General features: G+C 37.9%; 1 protein-coding gene and 1 long non-coding RNA gene across 4 annotated transcripts in view; one reads left to right on the top strand and one right to left on the bottom strand.

Moving 5' to 3' along the window:
- Window positions 1–8755, top strand: part of fhit (fragile histidine triad diadenosine triphosphatase) — a 247998-nt gene extending 239243 nt beyond the window's left edge. For all 3 annotated transcript variants that reach the window (XM_083534323.1, XM_083534321.1, XM_083534322.1), the window contains one exon: window positions 8605–8755. In XM_083534323.1, coding sequence (XP_083390449.1) covers window positions 8605–8706 — 102 coding nt within the window. In that variant the 3' untranslated portion in view covers window positions 8707–8755. The remainder of the gene's footprint in view (window positions 1–8604) is intronic.
- LOC310722059 lies at window positions 2853–9190 on the bottom strand. The gene is made up of 3 exons (XR_014532287.1): window positions 7948–9190; window positions 4751–7391; window positions 2853–4401 (listed from the first exon to the last, which is right to left on the bottom strand). It is a non-coding gene; the product is annotated as an uncharacterized lncRNA (long non-coding RNA).
- Window positions 9191–16282: the final 7092 nt, after the last annotated feature.

The following is a 16282-nucleotide window of genomic DNA, read 5'->3' as shown; positions in this document are numbered from 1 at the left end:
TATTAATCATTCAAAAGTCAGACGTGAGGTTATTTGTGGAAAATGTGTGGTGGGTGGATGTGGCTTTTTTTTTCATTCGGTGTCAGAATTCGTGCTTTTTATATTTATTTATTTATTTATTTATTTATTTATTTATTTATTTATTTATTTATTTATACGCTTATGCAAAAGGCTTATGATTGGTTTTGCAGATGGAAAATACTTAGCAAGGTCATAAGTCCTTTGAGTGCTGATATATTCATATATTTGCCTTTATAATCCTTATGATTTAAATCATAGACACTAAAAACATGTATATTATTCAAAAATGTCGAACTTATAATATTTCTACAAACAAACAGCCTAACCTAACCTTTATGCATGCACAGTATCTCAGTACGTTATAATGCGTGGCATAGATGTTCTAATGTTTACATGCATAAAGAGGAGTATATGATACAATATAGATTATGATTGACTACAGAAAGTCTTTATAACCACTTTAATAGTAAAAGGTTATTCACAGGGATGTGCATGGCAAACAGCATACACTATATTAACAAAAGTATTGGGACACCTGAACTTATTTTGGCCATTTGCGGTTCTTCCTGTTACTGTTTAACTTTTAACTGTTACCTAATAGAGGCACACAATTGTATAGCCTTTGGATGCTTAGCTTCAAATTTTTGCCTTCACTTGAACTAGGAACCTGGTCCACGAAGATATGATTTACATGGGTTGAGGTGGACTTCTGTAGAGCTCTGCCCTCAACCCTACTGAACACTGAATTGGATGAACTGGAATAGTGACTGCACAAATCCCCATAAGCACATTCCAAAATCTAGTAGAACATCTTTTCAGACTAGTGGAGATTATTATAATAGCAAGTGTGGACTAAATGTGGAGTGGGCTGTTCTTATGTTCAGGTGTCGACAAACATTTCTGAATATAGTGTGTGTGTGTGTGTGTGTGTGTGTGTGTGTGTGTGTGTGTGTGTGTGTGTGTGTGTGTGTGTGTGTGTGTGTGTGTAGGCATACAAATATAGGGAGTGTACTTTATGTCTTTTGTTCATGTGCAAAAAACGAAAAAACATTGGAACCTGGTTCAAAGAAAGAAGAGTCCAATCCAACAAAACCCAGGACGCAGTCCAAACTCGAAGAGACCTAAAAAAAAAAAACACGAAATAGAGCACCTAGAAAGAAAGGCTCGGGCGAAGATACGCTGTCCCAGATCTTCCGAACGCCGTCCATAACCACAATGAAGATAATGCTGGCCTGTGAGTGCATTTCAAATGGGCCGTGGCGCTTTAATCATTCAGTTAATGGAGCAGGAAAGTTTAATCACTGGGGCTTTCTGCCTTTCATCCGAAAAGGAGAATGTGGAAACAGACATGAATTAGTAAAGTGGTCTGAGGCTTTTCACATTCTGTTTGATTGCATTTATTTTAACTAAAAACTTCAACGTTCGATCCCTGTTTCTTTTTTCTTTTTTTTTTTCTCTTTTTAAAAAAAAAAAGACTTACTATCATTTCCCTTTCGTTTATGTGCTTCCCACCCCACCGCCCATTCCCCAATCCCTGACCCCCTCCCTCATTCTCAGGTCGCTTCTTATTCTTGCACTGATCCCTAATGGTATAAAAACACCGAATTGCAGGCTAACGGTTTAAAAGCATTACTTTCATTTCAATGAGATAAATTGTCCGAAATTCTTTTCAAGTTGCTGCTATTCTTAGCGAATAAAGACCTCGCTGTCTTTTCTGCTGTTTATCTCGGTGTAATGAATGGGGGAATAATAGGAGAAGATTAAAAGGCAAAAAAAAAAGAAAAAGAAAACAATCATGAAATCTTAATGAAATGTCCATGAGTAAATGCTATATTTATATGCAGTGGCACTCTGTGTGTAAGAACCGTGGAGAACATTTGGATTATATTTAGATATATAATGATTATTATAATAGATTGACCCTGTGTTTAATAGTAAGCCAGCAGTCCCTGAGCCAAATTTCACTCACGTTATGCAAATGTGATTTTTTTTTTTATATGTATGCACAGATCTAACCATGGCCATGACCAGAACAGACCGAATCTGTTATCTGCTGTTATATTGGATCCACTTAGCACAGGGCAGAGCAGGATCATAAAGGCTGTTCACCCCGAGGGTCAATGGTTAATACCGGCATGTCCTATCTGACTCGGCAGGGGTCGCGACCCTCACTGGGCTTTGACACTTCGGATGAAGATGGGGTTATAGTGGGTTAATGAAGTCCAATTTCTTCTAGTGTGGAATGTTATTAACGCTGGCCTCCTATCTGTTTTGGAGGAAATACCTCGATGCACTGTACGGCCAAAAGAAAGTTGGATATGCATAATAAAAAAAAAATGGCACCACAGTTAATGCAAGAAACTGTTCAGGGTCAGAGGTCAGTAATATGATTATGAGATCAGGGAGGGCAAGCTGGCAGTTTTTAGCTAAGCCTGGCACCATCACAATAACTCTTCAGGGTTATTATTATTTTTTAATTATTATTATTTTTGGTAGAGAGGGTATTTTTTCCCAGAATATCATCTATGCTCTTTTCACTGTTTAGCTGGAGCTGTCCAGTTTTGCTCATTCTGTGCCTGTTTAGATTCAGATTCATGTTCTTGCCTGAAAGAAGTTCAGCACCTTGTCTGCATTTGACATGCTTTTCTATTCACCACAGTTGGAAAGAGTGATTCTTGAAGCAATTTTTTCTGACCTCTCATCAAGTCAATTCCCACAATGGAGAGAACTTCTTCAATTTCTTCAAATTAGGGACTTCTTCAGTCCCTAATTTACTAACACCCCTGTGGTGGAATGAGCAACAATCACTACAAGCGCACTCCAAAATCTATGGAAACCTCTTCCCAGAAGAGTGGAGATTACTGTAAGGGAAATGCGGACATACCGATTTTGTTGTCTGGTGTCCAAAAACAAACTTCAGACAAAAAATCAGACTCATGCGACAAGTTATATTAGTGAGAATGCAGCATTCGCTTCCAGTCTCCCAGCCTCCTGTTGATCATGATCCCTCTCAGGCCTTGTCAGATATTCGCAGGAACACGTGCTCGCTTTGACAGGATCTCATCTGAGGCACTTCTTTTTTCGACAGTCCGGGGAATATTATTTTTGCACAGTAATTACTGTACCAGCTGCTAAAATGTATTTACATGGCATCAAGATGGCCTCTGTCTTAGCGGGAGGCAGGAGATAACGGGTGACAGCAATCTGTTCAGGAAGTCCCTTTTCTCCCTACAAGCCTGGACCACACTGACACCCACCCACACCCACATATACACACATGCACATGTCAGTGTGCAGTGACCGTTTAAGGAAGAGGAGGCAGCTGGGGGCTCGGCTCTGATACCTGATGTCACTAAAAAGAGAGAGGAAGTGTTCGCAAAGCGAGCTGTCAGCCATCTGTACGCCATCACAACCTTTCCTCAGCCTCCTTGACACGCTCTATCATTACGCGCGGTTCTGCATGGCATACGCTTTATTGAACTTTCCCGTACGCCACCCGATGCTATATTCAAGCTTTCGCCATTGATGAGTAGAACATTAGGTGTATGTGTACTGGAGGTTGCATGATCATACAGCTCTCTGTAACCATCACTGTCAAGATGAAGAATGTGGAAACAAACAGATCATGTGCAACCTGTTGTAGGTAAATTATAAATTTTTTTTTTATTTTTTCAGCTGATGCATCACAGAAAGAGAAGCTTTTTCAACATTCAGTCTGTACACTTGCCAAAATGGTGACGTTTACATAGAGGAGGTGTGTTTATTTTTATGGAAGGAGTCTCCAGTGTTAATGTTTTGTAACATTTGAAAGGCTTCAATATATTAAAAACTTTGTGATAATTTTCATTTATTTGTTAAATGACTTTTAGGGAAAAAAGTCTCCTAGGAAAATACATCAGTGCATCGCCGTGCATTTTACATCTAGCAGCAACACCATCGGTGGTGTCCTACCCAAATCTCTTAATACCATCATTACGACACCACGGATGTAGAATCCATCAATAATTTACAGAAACGTAGTATTACAGAGCGCTGCATCACACACAGGAATCTCATACAGTGAGAACGAATGGCATAACAAAAGCAAGAAATGAATGAAGACAATTTAACAAGTCTCCTTTCACTGCAGCCACAACTGTGCCATCGGATATTCGCAGGAATCGTGTTTAAAGGTCTACAAGATTCAAGAACAGAATTTTAACACATAAAAATAAACCTACAGTATACTACATGAAACATTTAACACCATATTTCAGAAATCATCTGGTCATTGCAGCACTAATAATTCAAGAATATAATAAACTTTATTTATAATATAATAAAGTTTATGGTATTGAGGGAATGTTCCTTTTGTTTTTATGCAACAAACTAGTCAATTTACTGGGTGCCTCCTGAGTAATGAGAAGCCTTTATAGGCCATCAATTAGGACGAAAGCAGCCGATATCAATTAGTACTGATAAGGGGCAGGGTTTCTCTCTCAATACTGACAGATTTCAGGTGATCTCCTGGCTTTCTATGCCATTTTGCACTTTGTTATCTTCATGTGTTCAATACTTATTCCCTGTGTCATTTCACTTTATTCATTATGATTCAACTTGTATACTTAAATGTTCTGATTTCTTTGTATGAATTCAATATTTGGATTGATGGCTTCATCTGGTGGAAATTTTGTGTCAATAGCCCACTTAGAAATCCCCTTACTGATAAAAATGCTGATGTGTCAAATACTTATTTTCCCTGCTGTAAATGTCCAGATGATTTACTTTATTTTCTTTGAAAAATCCTCTATGAGCATGGATAACAGTTATACACACTCTTGGCATCTGGACAGTTTCTTCAAACTTTCAGCTGAAATACTTTGCCATGCCTCTTATAAAACTTGCCATTTTTTTTTCGACTTGGAGGGTTTTTTTGGAATTGCGATCGAATTAATCCCAGTAAGACACAGTACAACGACTGTGCAGACTATTCCATAATAGATTCATTCCAGCCGACTGATTGCTCTTTTAAATAACACTTAAAGAGCTTGGACGTACACTTCGGGTCATTGTCTTGTTGTATAGTAAAGTCGGTTTCAATGAGCCACAGTCCAAATAAAAATAGTTGGAGTTGAAGTACGGAATGGTAGCCATACTGTTCATTTTTCCTTTCACCTGGAATTAATCTCTAACCTTCCCTGCTCCAAAACAACCCCAAACCATTAAGCTTCCACCTCCATGTTTGATCCTACATAAGTTTTTCTGTTAGATTCAAAAATAAAAATAGAATATGAATGGAACCCTAGTCTAGTCATTCACTCTTCAATTCTTGTCTATATTTAATTTTTTTTTATTATTATTTTTTTTTTTTATGAAGTCATTTAGATTCTCTGCATTAAATCCAACCCAAATAACAATTAATAACACATTTTCTGTGGCTTATTCTCTTTCTTTTTTTTTTACCCGACTAAATGAGCCAGCATTTAATTAAGAATAAAATCCTGTAATAAAAAAAAAAGACTTGTTTTTCTGCAAATGGAGAAAAACATTGACTCTTAGTTTCATTAAATGTCAGAAATGTTTGGAAGCGTCTCGCTGTTCCTGGCAAATCGGAGCTGTTTTCAAAAACAAAGTGGATCAGATAATTAGGATGTATTAAGGGTTGATAAACAAATGAAATCGATGCCGGATATGTGTGACATTTTTCGACAAGAGATAGCTAATTATTGAAAGTTATTTGTCTGTTGTTAACTATTCGTTTTATGTATATATCATTTAATCTTGCTCTTGTTTATTATTGAATAATTGAAATAGTAAGCGGGGGTTTTGGGCTTATTTTCGAGAAACGCGTAGAGGCTGATATATTTCAGAAGCCTGATGGCGGAGGCTTAAGGGGAAGTGCGGTTAGTGTTTGTCAAGAAGCATTGATTTTCTGCTTTGGTTGTAAAAGTGGTTTAAATTTAACGGCGCTATATTATGACAGTCCCTCTCGTGAGGCGTGTTGCGAGTTGACGTCAGGTGTTATTTTTGCTCTGTCGGACTTTCAGATGTCTTTTCCAGGAACCCGGCCTCCCCCGTGTCCTGCTCGCAGCTAAATATGACACAGATAAGCATTTGTGAAATCATCTGACTTTTTTTTTCTTTATTTTTTTAACTGTTTTTTTTTTAGTTTACTGGCACAAAATTATACATCAGCAAGTTCAATCCCGACACAAACTCTCCTCACGCCGCAAAACGCGGTTTCCCGACCACGATGAAGCATCGTATGGGGTAAATGGTGCAGATTTAGTCTCGGTGTGATGGTTTGAGGGAGAAACAGTGTGGCTGAACACATGCTGTTTGCGTCTCAGGCTCTGGGATGTGAACAAAGAGAGAGCAAGTGAAAGCCAAACTACATAACCTCCAGTGCTCTGTGATGTATTCTGTATATCTGCTCATCCATTGGCATTGGCAGCATGGATTATAGCATGTTCATGACATTTACTGGTCATTATACATATTGGATTTAATCTTCTTTTAGCCTATAATTGTTTCTCGAAAGCCAATGTGGTTTATTCAAAATAGAGTTCAGCTGATTTCAAGATGCCTAAATATATATTTTTTTTATTTAAATTTTTTTAAATACAGTACAGGGTTATTCAAAAAGAATGAACCGATTTCATTACGCAATATCACAACTGAACTTTTCCGGAGAACGACGCGACTACATCGCCCCTGTGGCGCTTAAAAACAATAAGAACGCCTCTTTCAAATGGTCACTGACTCATTCCATGATGATGCTCGAGAACTAAAGCAATGCATCATGATATCGGTTCATTCTTTTTAAATAACCCTGTACTGTATATGAAAAGCATATGGAAAAATCTTCCAATAATGCAGCTCAGCCACTGAAGCTACCCCAAAAAAAACTAACTCATTCTTGTGCTATTTTATTTTTAACACAAAATTTAAACCATCCTTTTCATTAAGAGTATGCATTTTCATACATAACTATAACAATGGCTAATGCATTTATTATAACTGAATGTCTTTTATATATACCGCATGTTTTTTGCTTGGAAAATATTTAAAATGAAAGGAATGAAGGTCGTGACTACATTTCAATTGTCTAAATACAAGAATTGATCATTGAGCAAAAGCATCTCCTTTATAAATAATCTCACCCTGATTTATTTCATTATAAATCTTATAATAAAGGCTTAAGGAGTCTTATTATAAAGTATACAGTAAGGTTTGGTTTTCTCCTGACCTTCAGAACTAAAAGATGGCTCACTTCTTTGTCGTATTTCTTTCAAAACTGTTTCAAAAAATTATCAAAATTGCAATTTTTTTTTTTTATGTATTATGATAAAATGTATTCATTTATAACCATGCAAGTTATAACATTGGATCTAGTGACATTTTTACAGATCTACCAACCATTCTCATTTTAACATACGGCAACGTGTTACCTCATGAGCTCTCTCGCAAGTCTCGGGCCCTTTATTTTTTCCCTTTTATTTCACATTAGTTTGATATGAAATCTTGTGGTCCCCTGGTGGTCTATAGGTTAGGATGCGGCGCTCTCACCGCTGCGGCCCAGGTTCGAGCCCCGGTCAGGGAATGATCCGCTGTGGCGACCCCTAACGGGAGAAGCCGAAAGAAAGTTTTAGTTTGATATAAAATCTTGCAATATGTGTGTGACTGAGCAGATATTTGACATTGAAAAAAAATGCCTTTATATATATTTATTAGTAGCCAAAAGGAACTGAAAAGGTTGCTGCTCATTATTTTATTTAAGGATCAACACCAGGGATGTCCAACTTTTTTGAAAATATTTTTTTTTTTCTCACCATAGCTGTTTTTTCTTGCCTTTACCACTAAATAAAACAGAGAAATATCCCCACTGTGGGCTGAATAAAAGTATATATTATCTTAAAACATATTTGAGTAATGTTTGTTTAACACAATGAATGTATATTTCTGTGTAATCCATGTAATCCATACTTACTGAAAAAATGGTTTCCATTAAACCACATTACTTGATTTTTTTATGAGCCATTATGTGAATTTAAACTAAAGAATTCTTGTTCTTCACATGAAGCTATTCGATTTATATTTTAAAATAAATCCATGATATTTTTTACACTTATAAAGAACATTTTTTATCACCACATTATCTGTGAAAAGCTGCTTTCAGACAATGTTCATTGTTAAAAGCGCTATACAAATAAAAATGAATTGAATTTAATTATATCTATTACAAGATATCTTCAATCCGAGATTCCCTATACGCTCCCAAAAAACAATATCTATTCGAAAATGGCTCTTGTATATGCATGAAATAGTTAATTCATGTAACGGAGTAGTGGAAATATATAAGTTACGTGATAAAGCTAAATAAATGATGAGCTGCCTCCAAAGTCTGCTTTTTTTTATTCATCAGACATTCAGGATTCGTCTACACACACAGCTTAATAATAACTCGTACTTGTTCATGTTTTCTCTTCACATCTGCTCTGTTTAATGTTCTGCTACATCCTTGTGTTTGCGTACAATATGTCTTGAGGCCAGTGAAAGAATTGTAATTTTTTTTGAAAAGCATAATATTTGCTTTGTGTTCAGCTGCAGAAGCATGACCGTGAAAGCGAAGACGTCGCGTCCAAGTGGAGATCAGAGGACGAGATGGAGAAAGAAGCGACGGAGCTCAGAGGACTCTTCAGTTAGTCTTTTTTTGGTAATAAAATAAAAAATACAAAAAAATACAACAGAAACATGGGTATAATATAAACAATGTCCAATTAGTATGTCTTAGAAAAGCAGTTACATATTTTTAGGAGCTGTGTTCATGTGGCCTGTATGAATATGAAGGAGAATTGCTCATTATTTGTTTTTGCAATTGTTTTTGGCTTTAATTAATGCTGGAAATTTGCCTTTAAAAAGTGTCTTGTTAGTTTTGTAAGAAAGGGAGAAAAGAAAAGCTGAAAAGGAAAAAAAAGTGCGTGGAAACACAATTTGTGCTGAAAATATTCCCAGTACTGGTGGTTTAATAATGGCTAAGTGTTTGGTGATGTGAATGACTCGCAGGATGTGTGAGCGACATTCGTGAACATCAGTGTCAATTTTCGGCAGCACATCCTGACACATTATGGCCTAGCTTCAGAAGCATGCGTGAAAGTTTGTTTATAACACCAGAAAGAAAGAAAAAAAACCTTTTGAACAATACTGAAGCTTTTCATTGAAATCATACTTCCAAGTAGGATCTCGATTGAGGAAGTTAAAAACCGTTAATCGTCTCAGGAACCCCTGAGGAAACCATATGCGAAGCAGTCTGGGGGGGGGGGGGGGTTTAATCATTAGTTAATCATTAATAATTATCAAGGTGGGATACACTATATGGAAAAAAGACATATCATTCCACATTTAGTCCACAATTTGCTGTTATAATAATCTGTAATGCAGTCAGCATTACATTTCATCCCAAAGGTGATCATCAGGCTTGAGGTCAGAGCTCTATAGCAGGCCATTTAAAATCTTCCACTTAAACCCATGTAAAGCATATCTTCATGGAGCTGGCTTTGTGCACAGGGGCAGTGCCATGCTGGAACAGGTCGATAGTCTCATAGTTGAAGTAAAGGGAAGATGTAATGCTCCGGCATTAAAACACACACTATTCAATTGTGTGCCTTTAAACTTTATCAACAGTTTTGGGAGGAGCCACATATGACTGGAAAAGTCTGGTGTCCTGATATTTGTACAAATAGTGTATTTACATAATCAAGCATGTACATCTAAAGTGCAATGCATGTCATTATACAGGTATTATAAGAAAGAATAACATTTGAGTTGCAGCTTCCTCACAAAACAAGGTACACTGGAAAAAAAAGGGGTTATTCTGTTCCAAATATGTATATACACAAAACAAACATTATATATATACTTTTCGATATTTTCATATATATATATATATATATATACGCTTATGTTCCCAGGTTGACGCACTCACACAAAAAAAGCAGCTCGATTTACACATAAAGGAGATAAATCCCTTATTGTTTTGACTATGTTAGTGATGTGGATATTGTAATTGGACCAATATAAATGCTCAGAATAAATCTTGTATTATGAAATGATAATAGCAACCTTGTGCTTGAATCCCTGAACAACTCTGTTATTGAAATGTAGTGTCGGCTTCCTCTCTAAACCAACAATAAACCGGTTATTCCTTTGTGTTATTGTGTAGGACCGAAACAGTAAAAAACCTCTATGATCCCCTTGACCACTACAGCAAAGATGTGCTCTTGTGTTACCTTGATTAATTATTTGTTGCGTGCGGTGAACACCGTGAACCCCTTCCTGCCTTTAAACGCATTCGTTTCTCAGAAACCTTCCCCCCGTCAAGTTTTTATGGAGATCAGCGCGATTAAGTAGCGCCTTTATTCTGCTCTAATATGCATTGCAAAGGCATCTCGCATTTCTGTTTGTTATTCATGAGTGTCCTGAGCTACATTTCATTACTAATCCCATTGGCATCATGTAAATCACTGAGAGTAACCATATTGGGATTTCTGGATTATTCCCTAAGCAGATGTGTCATCCTGTCAATGGGGAAAATGGGGGAAAATATGATTTAGGAAAAAAAGAGGAAAGAACAAAAAAAAAACCAAGGTGCTTTTGAAAAAAGGTCAGTCATCCGTCTGTAGTCGGTAAACCATCTGTAACACGAGCAGTCGTTCAATTTTAATAAGGTTCATCCCGAGGTAGGACACATGGCTCAGGTAAAGTACGAAGAATCACAGCAGTGGTTATTAATGTACGTTGTGCACCGGTTTCTTAGCGTGCCATCAAACAACTGAAAGGTTAAACCGTAGCGACGTAGTACCCATTACGCTTAACGGTATTAGCTTTCGAGATGATTTGAAGAAATGCTGACGAACGCAACAGTAATTCGAATGCATGGATCGGGAAATGGCGTTTTTGTCCGCCTCGAATAGTCTTTTATTGTGTAAATATATTGGTGGTTATCCCCAGATCTGCTGCAGCACACTGGAGGCTATTATGGCTCATATTATTTTATCAATGTGGAAATAAAACGATTCTGACTTGCCGCTTATTCATTGGGAAAAAAGAAATACAATTCTGACAGAGAGACGTACGGCTACGCAGTAATCAAGCCGTAAAAAAAAAAGGCCCCATGAATTTCAAGAAACGTTTTTGAGAGGTTTCCGTTATAGAAATGTCTGTGAGAGTTTGGGGCTGATGAATCTCTCATGAAGCATATAGTAAGTTATAAGAGCCGGAACGACCCATGAAAGCCTTTGTTTGGACTTCTAGTGCTCTCCAGCTTAATATGTACATTATCTTGGATTTGACACAAAGTAATTGCGCCCTACCTATTATGGATAACACTGTATCCTGGAAGCATGTTTGATGTAATGAGCTATTAGGAATAAATCATACTGTATATACATTGCTTATGGCATGGAAGTTCAATTAAAATGGCTGCCAAGATAACATCATGAGTTCATGTTTGTGCAAGAGCATTATTCACAGATCTCTACTGTAATTACCTTCCTGATGTACAGCTATGGGTCATTAAGAGCACTACACCTCTCACTGATAGCCAAGCATGTCCAGATAGTGCAACTTCATCATCTTTTGTAACAATATGAAGTTTAGGGTTATAAATGTTAGATGTGCTTGTACTAAAAAATACCACTCTTTTAGGCAGTTAGTGGTATTTATTACTGATTACAGGTGTGATGGGATTAAAACATAGATGCCTGGTGTTTCATGATCAGGGAAAAAAACACATTAGAAAGCATATAGAAACAGAAATACTAGGGCAAGAAAAACCAAACTTATCAAGTCAAAACACAAGCTAGGGTTATTGTGGCCACAGTGTCAATAAAACTAAACAAAAGTACAAAAAAAACCAGTGCATGCACCACCCGGTGCATGCAAAGGGGAAGTATATGAAGAAGCATTGTCGGCCCATAAGGGTTGCCATATTTACCAAGAGCTAGGCCCACAAAAAGCTATAACTCAACCGCCAGGTTTGCATATAGACAAAATGCCACTTAACTCACAAGGTCAACATTAAAAAATCAATATTGCATATAAAAACACCACATCATTTAGCTAATTTGATATACAGATGCTCCCCAACCTTACGAACGTGTTACGTTCCAAACGACCGTTCGTACCATGAATTTGTTACTGTGTTCGTTATTGACTACACATATCTCCTAATGATGTAAGAGCTATAAATACTATATAAATAGGACAGGTTTGTTCATATCTGCAAAAGTTTGTAAAGTGAATGTTCGTAAAATGGGGAGCGTCTGTATAAATGTAGTCCTTTTGTTCCTGCATGTTTCACAATGTCCAAGCAAGTTCAACACATACATACACTAAAAAACCTTTGACGTTGTCTGGGATGTGATTTCTGACATACCTAAATGCGAGGTGGTATCAAAAGGTTTGGAGACTATCTCTGTTTACAATAAAGTACTTTATTTATCTACATTTACACACCAGTTTTGGAATGTGTCCTGGAAGTCTTGTTTTTTGAAGCATGTCAAGCACATTCTGTGACTCCGCAATGGTGTCAAAACAGGATCTTCATCTTCGGGAAGAGGGTGAAGTCTGCAGGAGCCAAATCTGCCGAGTAGGGTAGGTGCAGGAGTGAGATCATGTGGATTGTTCTCCGACAATCATAATACACAAGTTGACCAATAGTTTTTGACATTTACGAGAGTTAAGCTCGTTGAAGGTCTTCCTGATCTCTTGTCATCTTCCAGTGATGTTCTTCTTCTCTTCCAATAATGTATTTCCTCTCTTTCAGTGATGTTCTTCTCCTCTTCCAGTGATGTTTTTCCTCTCTTCCTGTGATGCTCTTCTCCTCTTTCAGTGATGTTTTTCCTCTCTTTCCGTGATGTTCTTCCGCTCGGTTCAGTTGCTATGTTTAGAATAACGTTTAGATTTAATAAGCTGGTTGCATCAGTCTATTTGCAGTTTAAGGTTTAAGACTCATTTGAACTCGTCAACAAGCCTGAGCGACATATGTTTATCTCCAGATGTAAAGCCACCTTCAGATACGTGGCGAACTTGGCCTGGATTTCAGGAGGCTGAACAAATCCCACATGGTGGCCAGTGTTCAGGCGTATTGCCAACATTATTTGCCTGTAATGGATTCGGAGCAGCGAGACATTCACTATCTAAGTTACATAGACGCATTGGCCATCATTTGTGCTTTTGGGATGAGCAGAAGCAGCGAGACCTCAGGGGTAATGTTCTTTTCTCCCTGCCCTCCGTGTTTTAATCGTTAACACTGCCATTTTGGGGATGAGATTATAATGGCTGCTGGGTGCCCGAGGTGGATGAGTTGGGGAACAGGCTCCCATTAATGACAGTTTTTAAACAAGCACTCGTCTCCGCGGTTAAAGGACACACGGTGCTCGCAGGGTAATGGCGGAGCTTTTAGTGCGGATGAATTTGGCTCCGAATGTAGGGTGGGGTGAGAGAGGAAGACAAAAATATATCACCAACCAGTCTCTTGTGCTGTGCAATGTGGAAGGTATGGGGAATGGGTCTTTTCCCGATTAAGATTCTACGTAATAGCAGTCCTTTCATTTGTCATGTCAAACTAAATATTGTTGTTTGGGTGAAAAAAAATGTTGCTTTCTTATTTTTTTTCACAAGAAGAATTTGTGAACAACCACATCAGTACAGTTTGTCAGGTCATCAACTCTCTCAATGGGCTTTGCAAAAGTTGAAATATTCTAAATCCCTACAGGCAACATGCTCCATGAAGGAAGAAAACCCTAATACCAAAACACATTTAGTAAGGTAAGTTGGACATTTAGTTGACGGTAAAAGCAGGAAAACAGCAAAACAACAGTCACTATTTTGTGTTGTGCACCAATTTGGGGCATCGAGGCATGCCCAATGTGTCCATGTCCTGCAGCTATGGTGCTACAAACAACAGATTTCTGCCTTCAAATAGTTTCTAAAGTCTATTAAGTTAGTCGTTCTTTTCCAGTCAATATAATACTGACTCCTAAGTGCTTCATTTGAGTGTTTTTTTTTTTTTTCCCAGCTAAATGCATTACTTTCTTGTTTCCATGGTACAATCCAATGTTGAACTACTGTATAAACTGGTTAAAAATATGTACAATTCCACTCTAGAATGAATAGAAATACTAATAATTCACAATAAATCATAATTTCCTACAAGATCATCCCCGCAAGTCTTACTTGTAAAAAAATTCAAGTAATATCCTACAACATATTACATTTTTTAAAGGTGCCTGCCTAGTTCAATGACATAGGTATGAATAAATCAAGTATACGGCTAAATATTTGCTTCCTTGCTAGCTTGGAGTCAAAACAGCAAATAAGAAGAAGTGTCTACATTTTAGCTCCAAAATAAAAAGAAAAGCAAAAATGTTGAGGGTGAAACAGAAGTAGCACCAGTGTTTTTTTTGCTTCAGGAAGCTAGAAGTGTTTAACATTGCTAGGAAGAAAAATGTAGCTGGCGGGGAGGGGGGTGTTTGGGGGGTGGTTACCACAGAATTTTTTTAGATGTGTGGTAAACAACACTCATTTTGTAATAATTACTTGCTTTAAAGCATCCTTTGTCCTGTTTTAACCTGGAAATGCTAGGTGCTGTTGTCTGACTAGTTAGCATGACTGTGACTAGCTTGTCTTCTGAGGTGATGTGCTGTAGACAGTGTCATTTTATATGCCACTACTATTTTTTAACTATTAGCCAAAAGCTATTATTCATTAAAGAATCTGTATGACCGCTAACATGAGCACACTAGGGTGTGTGAAATGGGTAAATCATTAAGTGGGCCTAAAAGAAAAGGCTTTGGATTTGTTAATAGATTTTGCTTGACTTAATTAAAAATACATTAGGTTACAGAAAACAGGATGGTCAGAGGAAGCCCTGGTGCCAACTTTGCTTGTGGCTAGTCAAATGAGATGATTGAGTAAGCGTATTTAGAGTCTGAGTCTGACCTTTGCGAATGGGGTTCTAACCCTAGAGAGGAACCCGAGAGGTCCAGCGTCAATAACGTGAGAGGCTCGTGCCTGTAGGCGACACGTACTGAATTAACTTGGCTACAGTGTTCAGCAGGGAAATGGCCACTGTGAAACATATTAACTGTGTTCATATTGAAATATATCAAGCACTTTGCAATTCTGCAATTCTTCTTCTCAAAGCTGTTGGGTGGTCGTGTTTGTGGTTGTGCTGCATTGATGATTTACAGGGAACTTTTTCATGGTTAGAGAAGTTTTAGTGGTGTTTAGTAGAAGAAATAACATAAGGGATAATAATCATAGTTTGATATTTGCTCCTGAGAATAAAAAATAAAAAGGGGAAAACCATGAAAATGGCTTTTCAGGCCAAGGCACAACAGGTACATTGCATTTTTCAGAGCTCCCCAGGGATGAACCTTCATTTCAACCGCTCTCTCTCTCTCTCTCTCTCTCTCTCTCTCTCTCTCTCTCTCACACACACACACACACACACACACACACACACACACACACACACACACACACACACACACACACACACACACTCTTACTCTTTGTTATGTAGTTTTTTTCTTCCTTCCTGTAGTTTGTATTCTGCCTTCACCTCCCCCTCCCTCCCTCTCTCTCTCTTTCTCTCTCTCCCGCTCTACCCCTTTTTACTCTCTCTTGAAACACACACTTTCCTGTATGCCTCTCTTTTTCTCTCTCTCTTTCTCTCTCTCTCTCTCTCTCTCTCTCTCTCTCTCTCTCTCTCTTCTCTCTCTCTCTCTCTCTCTCTCTCTCTCTCTCTCTCGCTCTCTCTCTCTCTCTCTCTCTCTCTCTCTCTCTCTCTCTCTCTCTCTCTCTTTGCCATGTAGAGTATTTCCTGTATGCTTTCTCCCCCTTTGTCTCTCTCTCTTTCTCTGTCTCTCTCATACACACATATATATATATATATATCTTCATGGCTCGCTAAAAACCGCTTACTCGACATTTGTCTGTAGACCTGCAGGGCATTTTAAATGGAGCTTTGATCTCTTTCTCCAAACCTAACCTAAGTTCACAAAAAAAGGATACAGACGGCGAAAATTGTGAGGCTAGTAGCACATTTGAATATGCTCTAATGATCAAATTCCCACTGAGACCTCGGAAAAGATCTGTACGTTCAGCAGCAGACGTTGGGTTGAACACACGCTCTGCTCCTCCACACTTAGTGATTAATGCTGTTTCTCTTTAAATCATACAGCATATGTCTGAGATCCAAGTCCCTATGTAGCTA

This window comes from Silurus aristotelis (genome assembly GCF_946808225.1).
Source record: "Silurus aristotelis genome assembly, chromosome: 28".
In the NCBI taxonomy this organism is placed as follows: Eukaryota; Metazoa; Chordata; class Actinopteri; order Siluriformes; family Siluridae; genus Silurus; species Silurus aristotelis.
This window is presented reverse-complemented; position numbering and strand designations above follow the sequence as displayed.